We start from the raw sequence: 17,893 nt of genomic DNA on the forward strand, positions 1-17,893 counted from the left end.
TGATCATGATCTGTTATCCTGTGGGATATCATGATTTATTCTAACAAGCTATTCCAGTATTTTTGCTAACGAGCTCGGTTTAGCACAAGAGCTGAAAATCGTAAACTATCATGATTACAAGGACTATGTTTCATCTGCAGGTGGCTCTCTTGACCCAAGTCACAAACTGACTTTCAAAATGGCTGCCTAACGAGCGGTTATCCATTGTAGAATGTGCTTATCGTTAATATCAATAGATCCCGCCTGTCACTGTTGTTTCTGTGTTGGCTGACGGACCGCGAGCCATTGTCGCCATGGTGTGCGCCCACTCAGCATGTGTGTTCGTGATGGAAAGTTTATCAGCTCACCGCAATGGTCGCCTAGGAAACCGAACGTGAACAAAGGATCTTTCAGAGACTTGTTTTCTGGAGGTTTCATGGCCGCACAATAGCTTGGGATTACGCCTACACAGCTGGAATATACGTGGAGACACACTAAGGCATTGGTACATGTGTATGAATGTTCTGGGCAATAAAGTTCTCATTGTGTTCTGGGAGGAGACAGCTACAAAGGCATGAGCAGAATGTGTTCATTAAAAAAAGTAAATCTGTACTGCTGCAATGGCTAATATTGATTCGAACCAGACGTTTTGTGTGTTGTATTGCCATGAGATGGCATTGTGATAAATAGAGGGATACGCACCATTATTAAAGTCTACCTGTATCTGTCAAGTCTGTGTAATCTGTCAATATACTATAGCATCAAATGGTGCTGTACTCTGTTAATGTTTTATAAACTACATTGCTTTTTTTACAATGAAAAGAACACTTAATTGAGAGTGCTGTCAAGGAGTTGATTATGGTATTCCTGTACGTTCAAGGATATATGTATTTGGGTGGTATAGATTATCATATAATATATGAACCTTGAGATGCTGAAATTAGCCTTATAGTTATAAGATAAATGATTAACTTTGAGATGAAGGAATCAGACGCCATTATGTATGAATGAGGATCATTCCTTGGTATTGTTGGTGAAAGGATCAAAAGTATGTGATTTATTACCCAATTTTGTAAGGCAGTAGCATTATGTGATATTCAGTGTTTAAGACTTGCATGAAATACTATTTCAAGATACAAGCTTTTTTTGGTCCAATCACAAAGTTTTGACAGGAGTGTCCCTCTTATGTTTCCACAGATCAGGGAGAGAGAAACGTTCTTCCAGACATCGACGTGATCACGGACAAGCTCCTGAACGAACAGCAGACGACAGCTGGAAAATATGACGGTAAGAACGGGCACGTGTTCAACATACAGTAACGCATGTGTGGTGTGGACTATTGTGCTACATACTTTTTTAAAGTGGCTTCTTAAGTATGCAAATTATCCCATCATGAGAAGACAGTGACGCATGATCAGTATATCGTGACGCAAAACATCTAGTAGAATGTTGATGATCACCCTTTGCAAATGCCAGGTTCTGAAATTGTCCCTCTTGTATTATTGGTACATGTACCATCGGACCGCGTACAATTCTGCGTGGGCGTTCTATTGCATATAGGAGCGCATGTGTGTAAGGCCCTAATATGTGTAACATTCAGGCTGTCCCCTGGGACAATATCCTTTCCTTCAGAGACAATGATAAGAAATTGGAGGAGACATATTGAAGTGGATTTGCTGCACCTCACTATAATGAGGGCGACATTTATCGCCTTCCTTGATAAGAGCAATGAAAAGGAAGACATTATGCAGTGATGTGGAGTGCTGGTATTTTGCACATGATTTAGGGGAAAATATAAGATAAAGGCCACACCTTCTCGGAATAGCATCTCCTGTTTTTCCCATTTTGAAAAAAAAAAAAAATTGGGTCACTATTCCCATGCACAAATTTTTACTCACGATTTTTTCAGTTGTAAAATTCAAGAGCCACCAAAATAGATTACAAGGGCCTGCACGTATACCTAAAAAGTGTGGTCACATGTTATCATAAGTTAAGGTTTTTCATTTATTACAACTATTTCTCAATATCAATTTATATCTTACATAGCAAAAGGTAATTTTGTTACTGAAATTATAGTACTAGATCAAAGAAAGGGGTGCATTGCATAAAATGAGCCATACAAAGCTGGAACTTGAATAATCCTCTTATCCTTTATGTTATGTAAATCCTTATCTTCACCCCAGACTATTTGCAGAAAATTTTATTTCATTTTTTTTTCGCCCTGTCGCTCCAATAATATTTTTTCTGAAAAAATCCATAAAGCAACAAATAAAATTGGTGTGGCCTGATAATGCAAAACTTGTTTTCCTCCCCAACATGACATTCCTAAATGGTTTTAAACCCATGCAAGGAAAAGTACAGACTCATCCTGACATACTGTCGCCTATGATCTGTTCCTAGGGTTTGAGCTGAAAGGCAATGAATATCAAATTTACAAATTTCCTGGAAAAAGTGTAGACTTATTCCTACCATAAGTAACAGCATCGGAAAGCCGAAATCTAACATCATTTCACCGGTAATTGCATGTCAGCTTGGATACACCTCCATGAGTTCGTTCTCATTCTCTTTTTCCAATGAAATACTGGTTGTATAAATAGATCATTTCTTCTTGCCAGTTGATTGAATCCAAATTAAACCTTAGTTACCTTTTAAATTTATGTTAAAAAACTTCTTCGCAAAAAGTGCCAATAGTACTAATAGTATTTTGCCAAAACTGTTCCCAATTACAACGGTTCATTTATGGAAATGATATGTAATTTCATCAATGATATTGTTTTGGTATATTTGGCATTTCAAGTATTTCTTAAATTTCTCCCAACCAATGTAATTAATACCTTTAGTTCTGAAAAGTGACCAACGGTGAATAAAGCCCTAACAACTCCCCAAAATTAGCTCTATCAATCTAAAACTAAATGTTGAAAGTACAATGTATAAAGTAATGCCGGTATTCCTACAAATTCCATAAGTCATTGTATGACCTTCAGCTCTTCATACAATGTACATGTACATGTTAATAATTACTATTACGGTCCATGACTAAATAGCCATGCTAATTTAATTACTAGGGAAGCCTGATGGTTACAGTCACAAACATGAGCTACAGGGATCTAATAATATTCTATCTCATAACTGTAAAATGCAGAAATGTTCACTGTGGTTTTATGTTCGCAGTTTTCGCAGTGAACTATTTGCCGCAAACTTAAAAGTACCGCAAACAGTGTTTCCATTATGGGACTGTAGTGCTATTATTGTTTTAAACTTGAAACAACCGCGAACTCTCCATTTTCTCTCCACCGCGAAATTAAATCCCAGTGAACTTAATTGCATTTACAGTAGTTGCCATCCATGTTATACATGCACATGGTTCTAACTAGTACCTGCTACAGTTGCATTTGGGGTGATGCATGTTTAGTAGACCTTTATACTTGAGACTAGAGGCTATGCAATTCAATATAAATTATAATGAGATAGATGTCTCTTCTGTGGTAGCACAATTTCAGATGTCCGGCAGCACTGCAGTACAATCATGACTTGATAGGTGTCTCTCCTATGGTACAGTGATACTTTTCTAATTGTGTGCTTCTTGTGTGTGTTCTATTCTGTAGAAGGAAACAACCATGTTGAAGAGTTGAGAGGAGAGCAGACGACGACTCAGAGAGAACAACAAGGCTCCAGCCCTCAGGCCAAGCCCCAGAAAAACACTCCTCCTGCAGCAACTCAGTACGCACATGGCATCAACGACATCCTCTTCCTGGGTAAGTACCCTAAGAGTTTGACAATGTGTAAAAAGCTGAAAACTTCATCATCATAGAAAGATTCCGAAGCAATATCTGACCACACAATTGAAATGTGTAGACAGTAAGTGATGTTACAAAAATTCCTTTTAAGGGCTACCAAGCTTGTCTTGTTACGTCCATGAAAATAGTCAGGTATTGTATGTGGTTATCTGTCCTTCTGTGTTTCTGTCTGTGTGTGTGTCTGTCTGTGTTTCCGGATATAGGTAGTCAGCATAACTTCAGAAAGTCTGGTTAGATTATGATGATATTTGGCAAGTGGTAGGTCTTGTTCTATACTCTATTTGATACTTCATACAACCTGTGGAGTATGGTAGTATTTTGTTCCTTTCAGAACTTTAATCTCTAGAAAAGTAGATATTTTTATGGGTACCATTACCATAACCAAAATGTGTTTTTCACCTTTTTCTCAGCCATTGTGGTGGGTTGCAGTGTACTGGGTGTCATCGGACTGGGGATAGCAGGATACTGCTGGTGGAAGTAAGTACAGTTAACATTGACTTACATGTACCAATCTCACATACATTGATGGAAACTATGAATGAGGGAATGTTTGATGATCCTCTCGAAGGGGAAGTTTTGTAGTATGAACTACGGACAGAAAAAAAGTAGTGCAAACATTTCCTCATAGCCTGGTCATTCCTGGTGCACCCTACTGAAATCGTGACTCATTTTAATAAGGCTTGATGGCAAGAAGAGAATTTTTTCCAGGCCATCTTCAATGATACCAGAAATGATTTGCATCATATGATGAACTAGATCACATACGTATATGTACAGCTGTATATTTGTACATCCTCGTGTACATGTGCAGAAGATATTCCCCAAACATTTTGTTTTCATTTTTTATTTGTACACGCAGTCATTCAGTTTTATATACATCATGATTGTACATCAAAACATGAGCATGATTTTCCATCCACTTCCTACATACATTTTGTATACATGCACATGATCACTGTACCTGCAATACTGTCCTTTGTCCCCAGAGGGCGCCACCAGTGCTTCTTCCTCCTCATTGTCCTGTCTTCCTACAACTTCCTCGTATTCTTCCTTGTATTCATCTTTAAGTCTGTCGTTCAAGAATAATGCTTTTAAACCACCAGAGGTGAGCCAAGGGTTGTTTCTCATGATTTTTAGTTTGATAAATTTTCTTTGTGATTGAGACTTGCTTGCTGTAGGGCATGATTCTAGACCGAAAAATTGAAGCAAATGTTGAAAAGCAAAAATGAATGCAAAAAAAAAATCTTTGTGTTATATTTAAACAATGACACAAAAGTAGAAAACATCATTTTTTGCCTTGCGAATTATTCTTATATTTGCCATGCAATGTCTGTGCATCAGTTTATGTACATGTACTTGCATGCAACTACATGTACGTACGTACATGATGTTAAGTCTCTCCAATTGATTGTCATAGCTTCAATTAAAATATAAATTTTGTAACCTTTTGACACGGATGTAAAACATGAATATAATTTGGAAGGAAACACTTGAACGGTGGTTGAAAATTGTCTTCATCTATGATTTTGTTCTTCCTCATCTCCTACTCTCTAATGAAGAGTCCAATGTCAGTCCTTTTATTGCCATTTTAGTACGTTGTGTATTACTGTTATCAAGTTGAAGCAGTCTTTGTCATTTCTTATGCTGCTGTTTTCCATTCCTTGAACTAATTCAATCATCCAGAAATCTTTGATGTTTGAAATCGTTCCCAAGACAAGTAATTATGCATCACAGATTCAATCAAACATCAATCAAACAGTGTGGTACCCTACAGGAAATTTGATGCTGTTGCCTTCAGCTCTTTAATATGAAAACTCACGTGAGGTCTACCCCTATTATCATATCTAGTGGTGCCTAATCATATTTTCGAAAATTACCGCAGGTAAGTAACTTACACTTATAGACCACACGCTTCCATCTTAAAGATCACAAGCCACTTTCATCTTACCAGTCCTTATATGGCTATTTTTGTTGTTGCTGATTGATTTGTTTATACTGCTTTTATATCTCCTTTATTCGTGCATTTAGATGTACACTTTGTATGAAAGGTCACTGACCTGCAATAGATACTAATCAAATTAACCACCCCCTCATGCCAGGCCTGACACTTGTGAGTCTCAAGCAATAACCCTGGCGTAGCAGCTTGTAATCTATCCCTTGCTGTATCAGCACTGGCCAGCTGTCAGCCAATCAGATACTCCCCCTCCTATTAGAAGAGGGAAAGTTACCAGCCAATCACATTGCCTTATAACAGTTGGTGGTGACGTGATTGGCTGGTGACGTGATTGGCTGGTGACATGATTGACATGATTGGCTGATGACCAGCATTAATGCAGTGAGAAGCAGGTAAAGGCCAAAATGCCAGGGTCGTTGCTTGATATACACAAGGAGTGGGCCTGGCATGAGGCGATGCTAATCAAAATTCTCGTGATATCGGTAATGATTCCCTTTGAGAGTAAACTACATGCCAGGCATTTTGTTCATTCAGACAGATATGCACTACATAATTACATAGATTCATCCTTTGATATATTGGCCTTGATATGGTTACGTGGGTGCTAGGTGATAAAAACTTGATTTCGGGTATTCTTCTACATGTACAGTGGGTGGTCATTAGGAGTGTTTATGAGACCATGGAAATGAGTGCGCTTGTGTAATACAGAACAAGTGGGAATAATTTCTATTCACAAGCTGCATCGAATCATTAGGAAAGTACCCTTGTACAGAAGTGTAGTGGTTGTGAGTGTTGCCTCCCTGTTGTATTTTTCTGGAAACAGCCACAGACTAGGACCACAGTATTAAGATGAATCGCTTTCAATCAGAACGTCACAGGGCAAAAGATGAAAGCAATTCACTTGTTAGGAAAATGAGTTTGCTCCCAGGCTTGAGGAGACATTGCAATTTCCGTGCACCCAACTCATTTCCAGGCCACTGCAAGAGTCCTTCAAAGATTGCAATCTCAAAGTGAAGCAATCAGAGTGTGTAAATTTGTAGGGCTCCTACAGTGTTCATTATTCTGCTCATGCTTTACTTACGATGAAATAAGTGAAGCAAGTCTTGTTTAGTTTTGTTCGTTGAAGTAATGCTGTTTTGCTTTTTAATCTATTAATATGTAAAAAGTCCATGCACTTCAGCACTGTCTAACGTTACATTGCGTGCCATGTCAGATGTGCTGCTATGTTGATTTTGAAAAAAATTTCTGAAGAAGTAAGTAGTTGAAGAAGCTGGTGTTTACACTAAAGGGCAGTTATACCGGCTATATAGATACAAATGCTTACTCATTCTTTTCTTTCATGGTGAGACTTAAGGCCGTGACTTTTTCTTTCCATCTGGGTCTGTTCTGCACCATGTTCTCGGCTGGATGCCAGGTCGTCTGACACTGTTCTCCTCCATATGATTTTGATGATAAGCTCACGGTACAGAGGTGACTGTGGAAAGAGTGAACATAAAGTTACAGTGAAAGAAACAAGAATGACAGTTCTGTAGTCATGTGAACAACAAAAGGTGTTCATGTCCTTGGTGCTGAAGTCGTTGTAGTTGTGGTTTGCAGAGAAAACCTGCCTAATATTAGTTTCAGCTTTCAAAGAAGAGTGCCTTTTAAGCATAGAAAGATTCAGTCTGTCATAATTTCTGGTTTCTTTTCTGTTTTATCTGTGATGTCTTCTGTTTATTTGTTGTAACACTTGTATCGGGTTTCAAAGTGCGCCCATTTTTGCTTCCTCCGTACTACAAACAACAGGAAACAGGATGTAAACGTGATTAATCCAAGTGATGCACTTATCGACATTTCAGTTATATGGTAGGATGTTGGTTGGTCAAAGAGATTCTGAGTGGGTGAAACCATTGAAATGTCTTTCCTGAGTGGGAATAGCGAGGAAATACAATCTGATGAACAGTATTCATCACTCAGAAAGCAATCTACATTACACAAATTGAATCAAAGAACTGGATGGATCCTCTAAGAGAGTCCAACGTAACAGACAACATTAGTCTCTAATTAGAAGTGCTATTTCCTTTAGTTTGAAAAATTATACTGGACACTGTCAAGAAATGTTTGGTCATACTAATGGCAGAGTATCACAATTGTTTCTGTTTAAAGAAATTAATCAACATATGCAAATGGTGTCTAAGACACCTATGTTGGTAAAAAAACTGATAAGAATTAGCTGATCATGCGCTCTGTACATAGTGTGTTAATGATAGAACCTACATGCACCCTAATTGTTTTGGCAAGAAAATTGTCCTTCTGGAAATGTTGGATCGACCAATAATTACCTCTATGTTTATAACATTGGTAATTTTTCAAGTAACTAGTCGAGACCTCAGGTGCAAAAACCTTGCCTAGAATGACCCAGTGGAGCTCAACAGCAGAAGCTGGCCAATTTCAGAAAATTACCTGTCAGCACATATTGAACAGAATACACATTCTCATTGACTACAGGATTATGTCATCATTAACATTACATTATTCTCAGTTAGGAGACACATTAAAGGTGGATTGCAAAAACAGGAAAACATGTGCCTCTCAGTCAATGCACATATCTACATGTACTTAGGAATTAGGACAAAGGAAGAAACCCTTTCCCATGTGAGAAAAATATGTTGTAAAACAAAAACAAAAAACATGTAACTGTTCAGTTTCTTTTGAATTACGGTAGGACAGGGACAAGGCTTGAAATAGATTTTAAAAAGTGAAGAAACATCCCCCCACACAGTCATGTACATTGTACCTAAGCATAAGGGCACCGCTTGCAATTTGTTCCAAAAGTGTAAAACACATGTGAATTATATTAGCCACCAAAAACATGTTGCATTTTGCATCAGGACAAAGTCTTAGAAAATTCTTTACAAAAGAGAAAAATCATGTCTTTTCAGCCACAATCTTGTAGTTAAGAATTACTCCCACTTTCTCTATTATTATTCCATGCTGTCTATTGCATATCTTGTTACCTTAATGGACTGAAAGGTCATGTCAGTTTAAATGTATCCTTATAATGAACCCTTCACTTCAGGTAAACATCAACAGGCTCCCTCACTAGACGTCAATCGCTGAGCAACTGTTGCATTTGTGTGACCCTTTGATTATTAAACTGTTTTGATGATAGAAAAGACAACAAAATGCACAAACAGTAAGAAAGGATGATTCTTTATCCATGCAATTTGTTCAGCGATCTGTCCAATTTTTCTGTCACTCAGTGGTCTTTCAGCCTGCATGGTGTGATAATGATTGCATGTAGATTGAAAATCTGAAGAACTTGATGCCATTTCTTGTCAGATGTACTGTAACTAGGCAGTTTTCAGAACACTCTTGGGTGTGCATCAGTTAACTGTGGTCCCTTCTGTGGCCAATCCCTAAGACCTTTTAATGTATTGTTACACCATGGTGCGTCACTGAAACATTGTATACCAGCTCATGTTAAGCCTTTAAGACTTTTTCACTTTACAACAGCTGCGCTCTTGCGTCAAGTGGTAGTTTTAGGCAATCTTGTCTTAATGTTTAGAGCAGCATCTGACCTATAGACCATATGTCACAGCCAAAATAGAATGGTGGGAGGGGGTAGTTACAACAGAAAATCAAAGAAGAATTTAGATATTCTGATGAGGACAAATACATCAAGTTTAGAAAGTCAGTAAGAGACGCTATTAGTGTAGAAAGAAATCAAAGTGGAAACATACATGTAATATATTCCCAGGAAAATTTGTAAGCTTCCTCTTTAATAAAATGACCGAAATTGGAACACGCCATTTATAAATCCTTTTTTTCTCTCTGAGATTAAATACATGTATGTACGTAGGTTGTTATACTGTACCTGGTTAAACAGTATAGCATGCGAAACTCAAATGGAATGCTCGAGACGGAATGCTTTTTTGTTCTAGCTATACATGTAGTGCAATGTGGCTTCACCACAGCTCGCGTTTTTCAGCCCTGTCCTATACTGTTTTCAACAACTGTGTTTTGTTCTTTCACTATGTCTTTTGAGGACGAATCATAAAATCCCTCTTCCTGTCCCCCTGTAAGTTCATGGATCAGACCCCTGTATGCCGGGTCCATACATTTATTTCACGCCTGTTTGTGTTGTTAAATCCCAGTCTGTACTACCATGACGTCAATCCTGATGCTTATGTCACATACCCATTGAAACTCAAACTGCAGGGATCAGCTGGCAATGGGACTTCTGTTCATGCATAAACATGTACATCCTGTTTATCAAATTAGGGTCTTGAAGCGCAGAAATTCCATTTCACTGTTGACTTCTTTACAGTTTGTTTCCATGGTTTCAGGTCCAAATGCATAGTATTTTGTCATAATCTTTGTGGTCTACATATTGGACATTAAGTTTGAGTGAATTTGGTCATCTCATTGTAAAGCTTTCAAATATTTTGTAAGGTGGAAATAAAGAATGTACATGTAGTGGAGCTCATCATGATATCATATGCTTGTCAAATGGATATTAGGTATTATGCTCACGATTGATGGTCATTGTTCTTGGTCAATAGCATTCTTATATGAAATTTCAAATACATGTACATGTAATAACAGTTTCTCTGCTGACATTGTCTTTTGGATCAACGCATTTGTATTGATCAAACTTGGAAAGGGCTAAAGGTGATAGAGATCTAGTGTAAGGTGTATTCTACAGTGGCCATGTCATGGAAACTGTGTGTTTTGTTTTCATGACTATAATATATAAAAGATATTTGAAACAACTTACATCATCCAATGTTCTTCAAACATTATGTCAACTATTAATAGATGTAATATACTTATACATTAGACAGGATGAATCCAGTAAGCTTAGATTAGTTGTTGGCCTTGTTATCAATAGTACTTTGTAGCTATAAGTGATCCCATTTTATTATACTGACTCACAGACCATTTGTAAAAGGCTGTGTTAAAAAGATTTTGCCATGGATTAAATGAAGAGTAATGTTTGTTCGAGTCGAGATGTGGTTGTTATGGAGAGCCCTACTTCTTAGTTTATAGGTTACCACTTTTGACACCCACCAAGGCTTATGCTGATCCTATGATTAGGTATCAGTAGGGCTGGCTGTCCGCATTTTACACCTATTCAGGGCTTCGTTTCCTAGATTTTGGACAATCTTCTTGTGGTAATCAGACGTCTGTCAGTCTATCATTAGACAAAGGTTGTTCCTTAGAGCCCCATCATATTCCAGAGACACAGCCTTGGGAATACTGCATTTCGAATTCTACTCATTTGCAGCGGTCAAAAATTGAAGTGTGCGTAATTAGTTGAGTTGTAGATTTATTAAAACATGATGTCAACTTTGAATAGTTGCAGTATACATATAATTTAGACAGGATGAGTCCAGTAAGAATAGTTGTTGGCTTTGTTATTAGTAGTTTGTAGCTATACATGTATAAGTGATCCCATTTTATTATACAGAATTAATACACCATCTATAAAAGGCTGTGCTATAAAGATTTTGTCATGGATTACATGAAGAGTAATGTTTGTTCGAGTCGAGATGTGGTTGTTATGGAGAGCCCTACTTCTTAGTTTATAGGTTACCACTTAAGACACCCACCAAGGCTTATGCTGATCCTATGATTAGGTATCAGTAGGGCTGGCTCTCCGCATTTTACACCTGTTCAGGGCTTCATTTCCTACATTTTGGACAATGCTCTTGTGGTAATTGGACAACTGTCAGTCTATTATTAGATGCACGTTGTTCCTTAAAACTTAAAACCCCATCATGTTCCAGAGACACAGCCTGGCAAATACTGCATTTTGAATTCTACACAAACACAGTCAAAATGAAAATCGAAGCGTGCGTAATTGGTTGAGTTGTAGATTTTGCAAGATTCTATCACTGTGGTTTGCAGCAGAAAGGTTTATGAGAAAACGAGGTTAATCTAGATTCTTTTATGATCCTTTATTGAAATCCCTGTAAAGATTACAAATGTTTCAATAGAGTGCTAGCCAATGAATATAGATCCTGTATGAATATTTTATAAGAAAACAGACAGGAGTGAAAGGGGATGATAAAATTGACACTACTCTTTGATTCAATGGTGCAGAAGCCCTCAGAATCTCTCGAAAATCAACCATTTCTGTGGTGTTTAGAATGGCATGTTTTTTCTCCTAATCTGTTACAGGGATTTGTGCAATTAGAATATGACTGTACACATGAATGGTTCATGGCTTATTGGTGTGCATCATGCAAAACATAGCCTTGTTACCCTCCCCATGCAACACAATGGGCATGCCCACCTGTGCTCCTCATTATGAAGGAATTGATCCAACATGGTGTCCAATCAGAGAGAAGCTCAGTAGGGATGGATCGTTATATGTTATACGTGGGATGACTGCAGAATTGACATGTACACACTATATTTGTTATGATGATTCAAAGCAATTTTTGTGTCTATTCATGCATGTGAGCTTAGTGATGATATATATTATTTAGTGTTTCCTGCCTTGCAATTGTTTTGATGCAGTGTGTACACTACAGCCTCCTCTACTCATGAGGCAGTAATGGGGCATCCCCGTACATGTAAGCATTACATTAAATCACATCTCTGTGTTCTGTCACATTTCCATGTACGGGAAGGAAGCGGTAGGCACGGGCGGAACAGAACTCGGTCCCTGTGTTTTCCATTCTCCCAGGCGATTGCTTTAAATTCATAATTTTCTTTTTGTAAGACGAGCTCGCTTTTTCAGGGCTATTTTTATACCAGATCTGGCTGCTTCTTTTGTTGTACGTCGACAGGAATAGCCGTTAGCTGCATGAGATAATTGGACAATTGTCAGTATCTGCATATCTGTCAGGTTTGAAGAGTCTCTTGTTCTTCGGCACGTGTCGGTGACGCTAATTCACGTTATTCGTGGCTCCTGATTTTCGGCACAACAACAGGAAACTGTAAACGCAGAGAACCCGTTCATGTAGCTGTGATATTTTCTGTACCATTATCCAAGGTGAGGTTGACATTTGCCAGCTCTTCTGCCTGGGTTGCCTTGGTGCTATCAGTTGTTTGGAGCAGAGTGCTTTTTCACCGTATCATCAACACCAGCTGTCGTGGTGGGGAGATTATGTCGGGATAGAGCAAACGGATGAACCACAGTAGTACATTCATCAGAGACTAAGCCACCACACTTCAGGCTTGAACGTTTTGTACCATTCTACCGCACGAGATCTCATCAAGGGAACCGCATCAAACCAGCTAGCATGGACGCCTTCCTACAGAAAGCAGAGGACCTTTACGAGGATATGCCCCTCAGGCAGTATGTTTGCTGCCCGTGTATCTGCATTGTGGACTTGTTCCGGGACTGTATGGTGATGTTCAGGCATCGGTCACATCCGTACGAGAGCTTTTCAGACGAGAAACCGTCACTGTGAGTATACAATTGTCACCTACCACAAGACGCAGCATTGTTGTAACCATGTCATAAGGCAATTTCAACAGGAACATTTTCTTGTATATTTGAGAAATAAGTGTTTTTTTAAAGGAATATTTTTGCACAGGAATATTTTACTCATAGGAGACACTAGGAGAATTCATGTATAGATGTCAACTACCACAAGATGTGACTTTGTTGTCACCATGTCATAAGGCAATTTCGTCAACATTTTCATGTAGGCACGTTATATCAAAGACTTAGTCATCTAGTTTTTGAGAAAGAATTCTTTTGTTTTCAAAGAGGAATATTTTCATGACATAGTACATATGAGGAAAATTCATGAAGAATTATCATGACCATAAAAAGTATGACCCCAAGTCATAAAGGGCACGAAACATTGACGAGCACATCAAAGCTAGCCAGGAGCACATGACACTTTCCCGGCGAGGGATTCCATGTATTGACAAAACCGTCCTAACGGGAAGACATCTAAAGACCACCATAAATCTTGCCGGGTTTTGCCCGAGGAAGGAAGAATATTTACTGCTCTTTTATAGCAAGGCACATCTGAGGATGTATCTGTGTGACAAGATTTATGTATATAACAACCTATAGTGATGTTATCTTCAGAACCTAGACAAAAACAGACGTTATGCATTCGCGGTGAGATATAGTTGATGGCTAGCCAAGTGTTTCAAACGGAGACTGCCTCATGAAAAGCCATTTTGTGTCCACTTCTACCCATTATTGATCCTGGCAGAGACGGTACTTGGACAGTTTTCTAGTGATGTCCAAAACGTAACACTGGGACTGTTGTACATGTTAATCTAAGATGTTGTTTCTACAATATCACAATATTGAAACAACCTGGCTATAACACATTTCAAGAGTCTGTATTTCCCTATGATACAATAATTTATTCAATATTTTTTCTTGACATTGCAGATAGCTTTGTTCAATCGCATTTTCTGATTGATGTCCTTTTCCTAACACTAGTGTTTTATCCATAATTTCTCAAGTACAATTTGTACAAATATTCAAGAAACTAGAATGAATGGGATTTATGTATGTCCTATTCTCATGTGTGCTGGTGTAATACTCTGTATCTTCACAGAAAGATGAAATTATGACTAAAATATTGCTCAAGTTCAGTGTGTGCTTTGTTTATTCATGTGAAACTATCGAAAGGATGATCGTCAAATTATGAGTCTGGAATGATATTCAATTAGTAAGGAAAATAATCGAACAAAAGCCCTTTTAAGGACCCACTAAATTGATGTAAACGATGACTCAATGTAATCAATAGGATATTGACCCCACATAAAATAGAACTGCAAACTTTTAGTTAAACAAACATGGCATTTATCCAGATGTTGTTTATGCAAACAGTGCAGCACTTGCCCCTGTACACTAGACAAACACTGATATGCTTAAAATGAATATATAAATGACCATATAAGGTACCAACGTATTTCAAAGATTATTCAAATATTACCATATCATATTTATTTTCAAGAGCATGATGTTGATATGAAGTGCCAGACAAGCTCATCCAGTGATTTGTTTTGTCTATCAAAATTGCCGACTTGAGACTTTGGGGGGCAAAAAGGCCACGGTTTCTTCAAGCAAATGGCCGTGGAAACGATTACATGTAAAGCCGGTATTCAATTATCTTCAAGGACAACTGGTCCGGCAAGGAAATGGGAAACATCAATAGATTGTAATAATGGGATCCTTCTGTGAGGGAAAGTTTTGTGGCATTGATTTAATTTGAGATATCCATGGGAGTGGAAAATAAGGATGAACCCGTGGTAACTTGCAGTAATTTCCTCTCTTTAACCATGTGTTGTTCCTGTTATGATGATCCTAAATTGACGGCTTTCTGAAAGGTAAAATTGCTGCTCATCTTGAGAAATGCAGACCTCCAAACATGCACTGAATGATAAACCTGTACTTTTATGTGTCCTTTTATGTTCATTCTCTGCACAACATTTGAAAGGAATTCTCTTACGTTTCAGCTACTTTCATTTTTGCTGATGTGTCTTTCATGGACTGGCAATTCATCAATCTGTCTCAACATGGTCCTTTGAGTATCTTAAATGAAGAGGAATGTAAATATTTAAAGATCCGCCAGATTGATGATGAATGACTTCTTCTGAGTCTCGGTGATGGTCTCTTGAGTTTAATTACAGAAACATTTTTGTCTGGCTCTTTAGTCTTAAGTTTTGGAAACACTCTAGAACTTTTTAATTGGCCCCAAACCCTACTGTTTAAGTATGGTTTTAATGATGTATTCTGACCGATACAGAATACAGTCAAAATTTACTTTCGCAGTGGTTTTATTTTGCATTGGGAGGGAAAAGGATGTTTCAGTAGTGTTTTAGATTTGTGGTTCTGTACATTTGTAATTATACATTGGAAATGCATATTCACAGGGTCATGAATTTGTGGTGGAGAGGTGAAAGTTTCAAGATTTTGCATTTTGATCAACCAAAGGGGTTTTAAGATCAACTTTGGTTACTTAAGCACCAGCACTTGATAGTTTTGAAAGATAAGTGGCCTGTAGTATCATAGTCTAAGAGTGATTTATAATAACACTATTGGTCACTGACTATAAATGGTGTTTATGTAAGTAACATGTATCCAAGCAGCTCAGACTCAGAGTTATCTTTTGGTAAACAGCGTAACAACACCTTTTAGTTGCTATGGCAATCGGAATGACGTAACCCTGATGACAAACAGAATTACTGTTGTCTGTCACAAGAACGAGCCACTGAGAAATGACTGTTTCCCTTTATGGCTGTGATTCACTTATTTGCTTATATCATCAACCTCCATTAACATTAATCCACCAGATAACATAAATCAGCCACTTTGAAAAACAGTGGGTGTGACTCACACGGTTCTCTAGTGCAGCATCCCACAGTTTAGAAAGACTGGAGTGTATTTTACTGGGGGACGTTGGGTTGGAGATCTGTTTGGACGTATCTTTTCAGGGTGGCAGAATTACGTACCCTGGTGGAATTATGTTAGTAGACGTTACTACTATGGGCAGTTTTAAAGTAAGCTTGAAATGCAGTGAATCTTTCACACAAAGAATTTCCACCCATTCGTGTACCACTGTCAATAGTGATCCCGTTAGTATTCCATCAGCGTACACTGATAATGAAGACCGTGTTCTCAGGGGTGACAGCACATGTAACTCCACAGCATGAAGTGGAAGAACATTAACATGCCCCCTGCCTTCCCTGCTGCAAGTCTATAGTCTGTCGTGAGCCAGTTACTGCGCTGTGACGTCCGTAGCTGCATGTAGCTTTCATCAGCAAGATGTAGTTTTCTTCAGTCCTTGTTTGAACTCAAGGCAGCAGTTACTTTTTAGATAAGCAGATTATCTATGATCATAGTGTCATCTTGAATATCTTATGCTGTGACTGAGAATATTTAAAAAAATTGCTCCTACATTAGAAGTGTTTGTAGTCTGTTGAGGATATCTCCTAGCTCATTGTAAGTCCATTACTGTGTGCATTATCACGTTTTCCATGCACAGGGTTACTCAGCCTATTGTTGTCGCTAATGGTGCTCTTGTACACTTGTACACAATGTAGGAAGATGCACACAGCACTCCATGGGGATAAGAGCAATCAGTAGTATTTCTCTGTTTCTCATAATGCCTACGCATGTAGAAATAGTCTAGAAAAATGTGGGTATCTGCGTTTAAATCTACATGTCTATAGCCAGCATATACACCTTTCAGCATTGCGGTACCAAATTCACAGGCATACACAACAACCTGTCACACCTAACCAAATACATCTACCTGTAACTTAGTGTAAGCATTCTTTAAAGCTATCTAATGAGGTTGCTTGTAGAGTACTTAGTCGCAACGCATTCCACTATATGATTTCTTGTAATGTCTTCTTATTAATTAGCTGGTACTAGATACTTAACAGTTTAAGTCTGGACATTTTTCTTCTGTTAATTGAGTGGCATCAATATACTAAAGGTACATACCAATCGGTGTTGAATAAATTGTACAGTCATGTAGGTGGATTTGGTATTCAGAACTTAGTGTCTTTTCATGCATGACATTCTCACTGTGACAGTCGTTATCCTTAAGGTCAAGGTCCATGGCAGGTTACAGAGATAAGACCGTAGGATTAGACTGTTGCATATTCGTTTAGTTCTTAGAACTATTTGCTGTGCACTCTTATCAGAGCAGACTATGCCGCTGTGAAGGCATGTTCGCATACTTGGTTATGGTTTTGGGTTTGTAGATTACATTTATCGATTCTTGGTACATTCTGAACTATTAGATCATGGAATCGGAATGCTGATGCAAATTTTTGCGTCAATTATATAGTTGTTTTAGATTTGAAAATGTAGTTGTTTAATAGTCATCTTTTCTCCATTTTGTCCCTGTGCAGAAATACGCCACACTGGTTCCTGATTATAATTATCTTGCACATATTGTTTACAGCCATTGTTGACAGAACACAGTATACCAAGGAATGTACCAGTAATCTTTCTGTGCCCTCTATCAGTTCTGGTGCACTGTTATCACATCATGCTGAAAACTGAGGACTGTATTTAGTCACCAATGTAAATCAAACTGTTACATTTGTACCAGTCATAATCTGTGTGGTTTACTCAACACAGTGGTCTATGTAGTCTCGCAAAGAAATATTCTAGGGTGAAGTAGAGCAAAGAAACAATTCTGTTGTAAAAAAATACATTTGGGAAAAATAGCTGTTAACA

The 17,893-nt window shown here is 38.1% G+C and overlaps 1 protein-coding gene across 2 annotated transcripts in view; it reads left to right on the forward strand.

Annotated features, from left to right (window-relative positions):
* The window catches only part of LOC136441502 (neural proliferation differentiation and control protein 1-like), a 62,309-nt gene that overhangs the window by 31,495 nt on the left and 12,921 nt on the right, over positions 1-17,893 (forward strand). For both annotated transcript variants that reach the window (XM_066437828.1, XM_066437829.1), the window contains 3 exons: positions 1,177-1,266; positions 3,585-3,734; positions 4,187-4,253. In XM_066437828.1, the coding sequence (XP_066293925.1) occupies positions 1,177-1,266; positions 3,585-3,734; positions 4,187-4,253 (307 nt within the window). The remainder of the gene's footprint in view (positions 1-1,176; positions 1,267-3,584; positions 3,735-4,186; positions 4,254-17,893) is intronic.

This window comes from Branchiostoma lanceolatum, chromosome 9 (assembly GCF_035083965.1).
Source record: "Branchiostoma lanceolatum isolate klBraLanc5 chromosome 9, klBraLanc5.hap2, whole genome shotgun sequence".
Classification (NCBI taxonomy): Eukaryota; Metazoa; Chordata; class Leptocardii; order Amphioxiformes; family Branchiostomatidae; genus Branchiostoma; species Branchiostoma lanceolatum.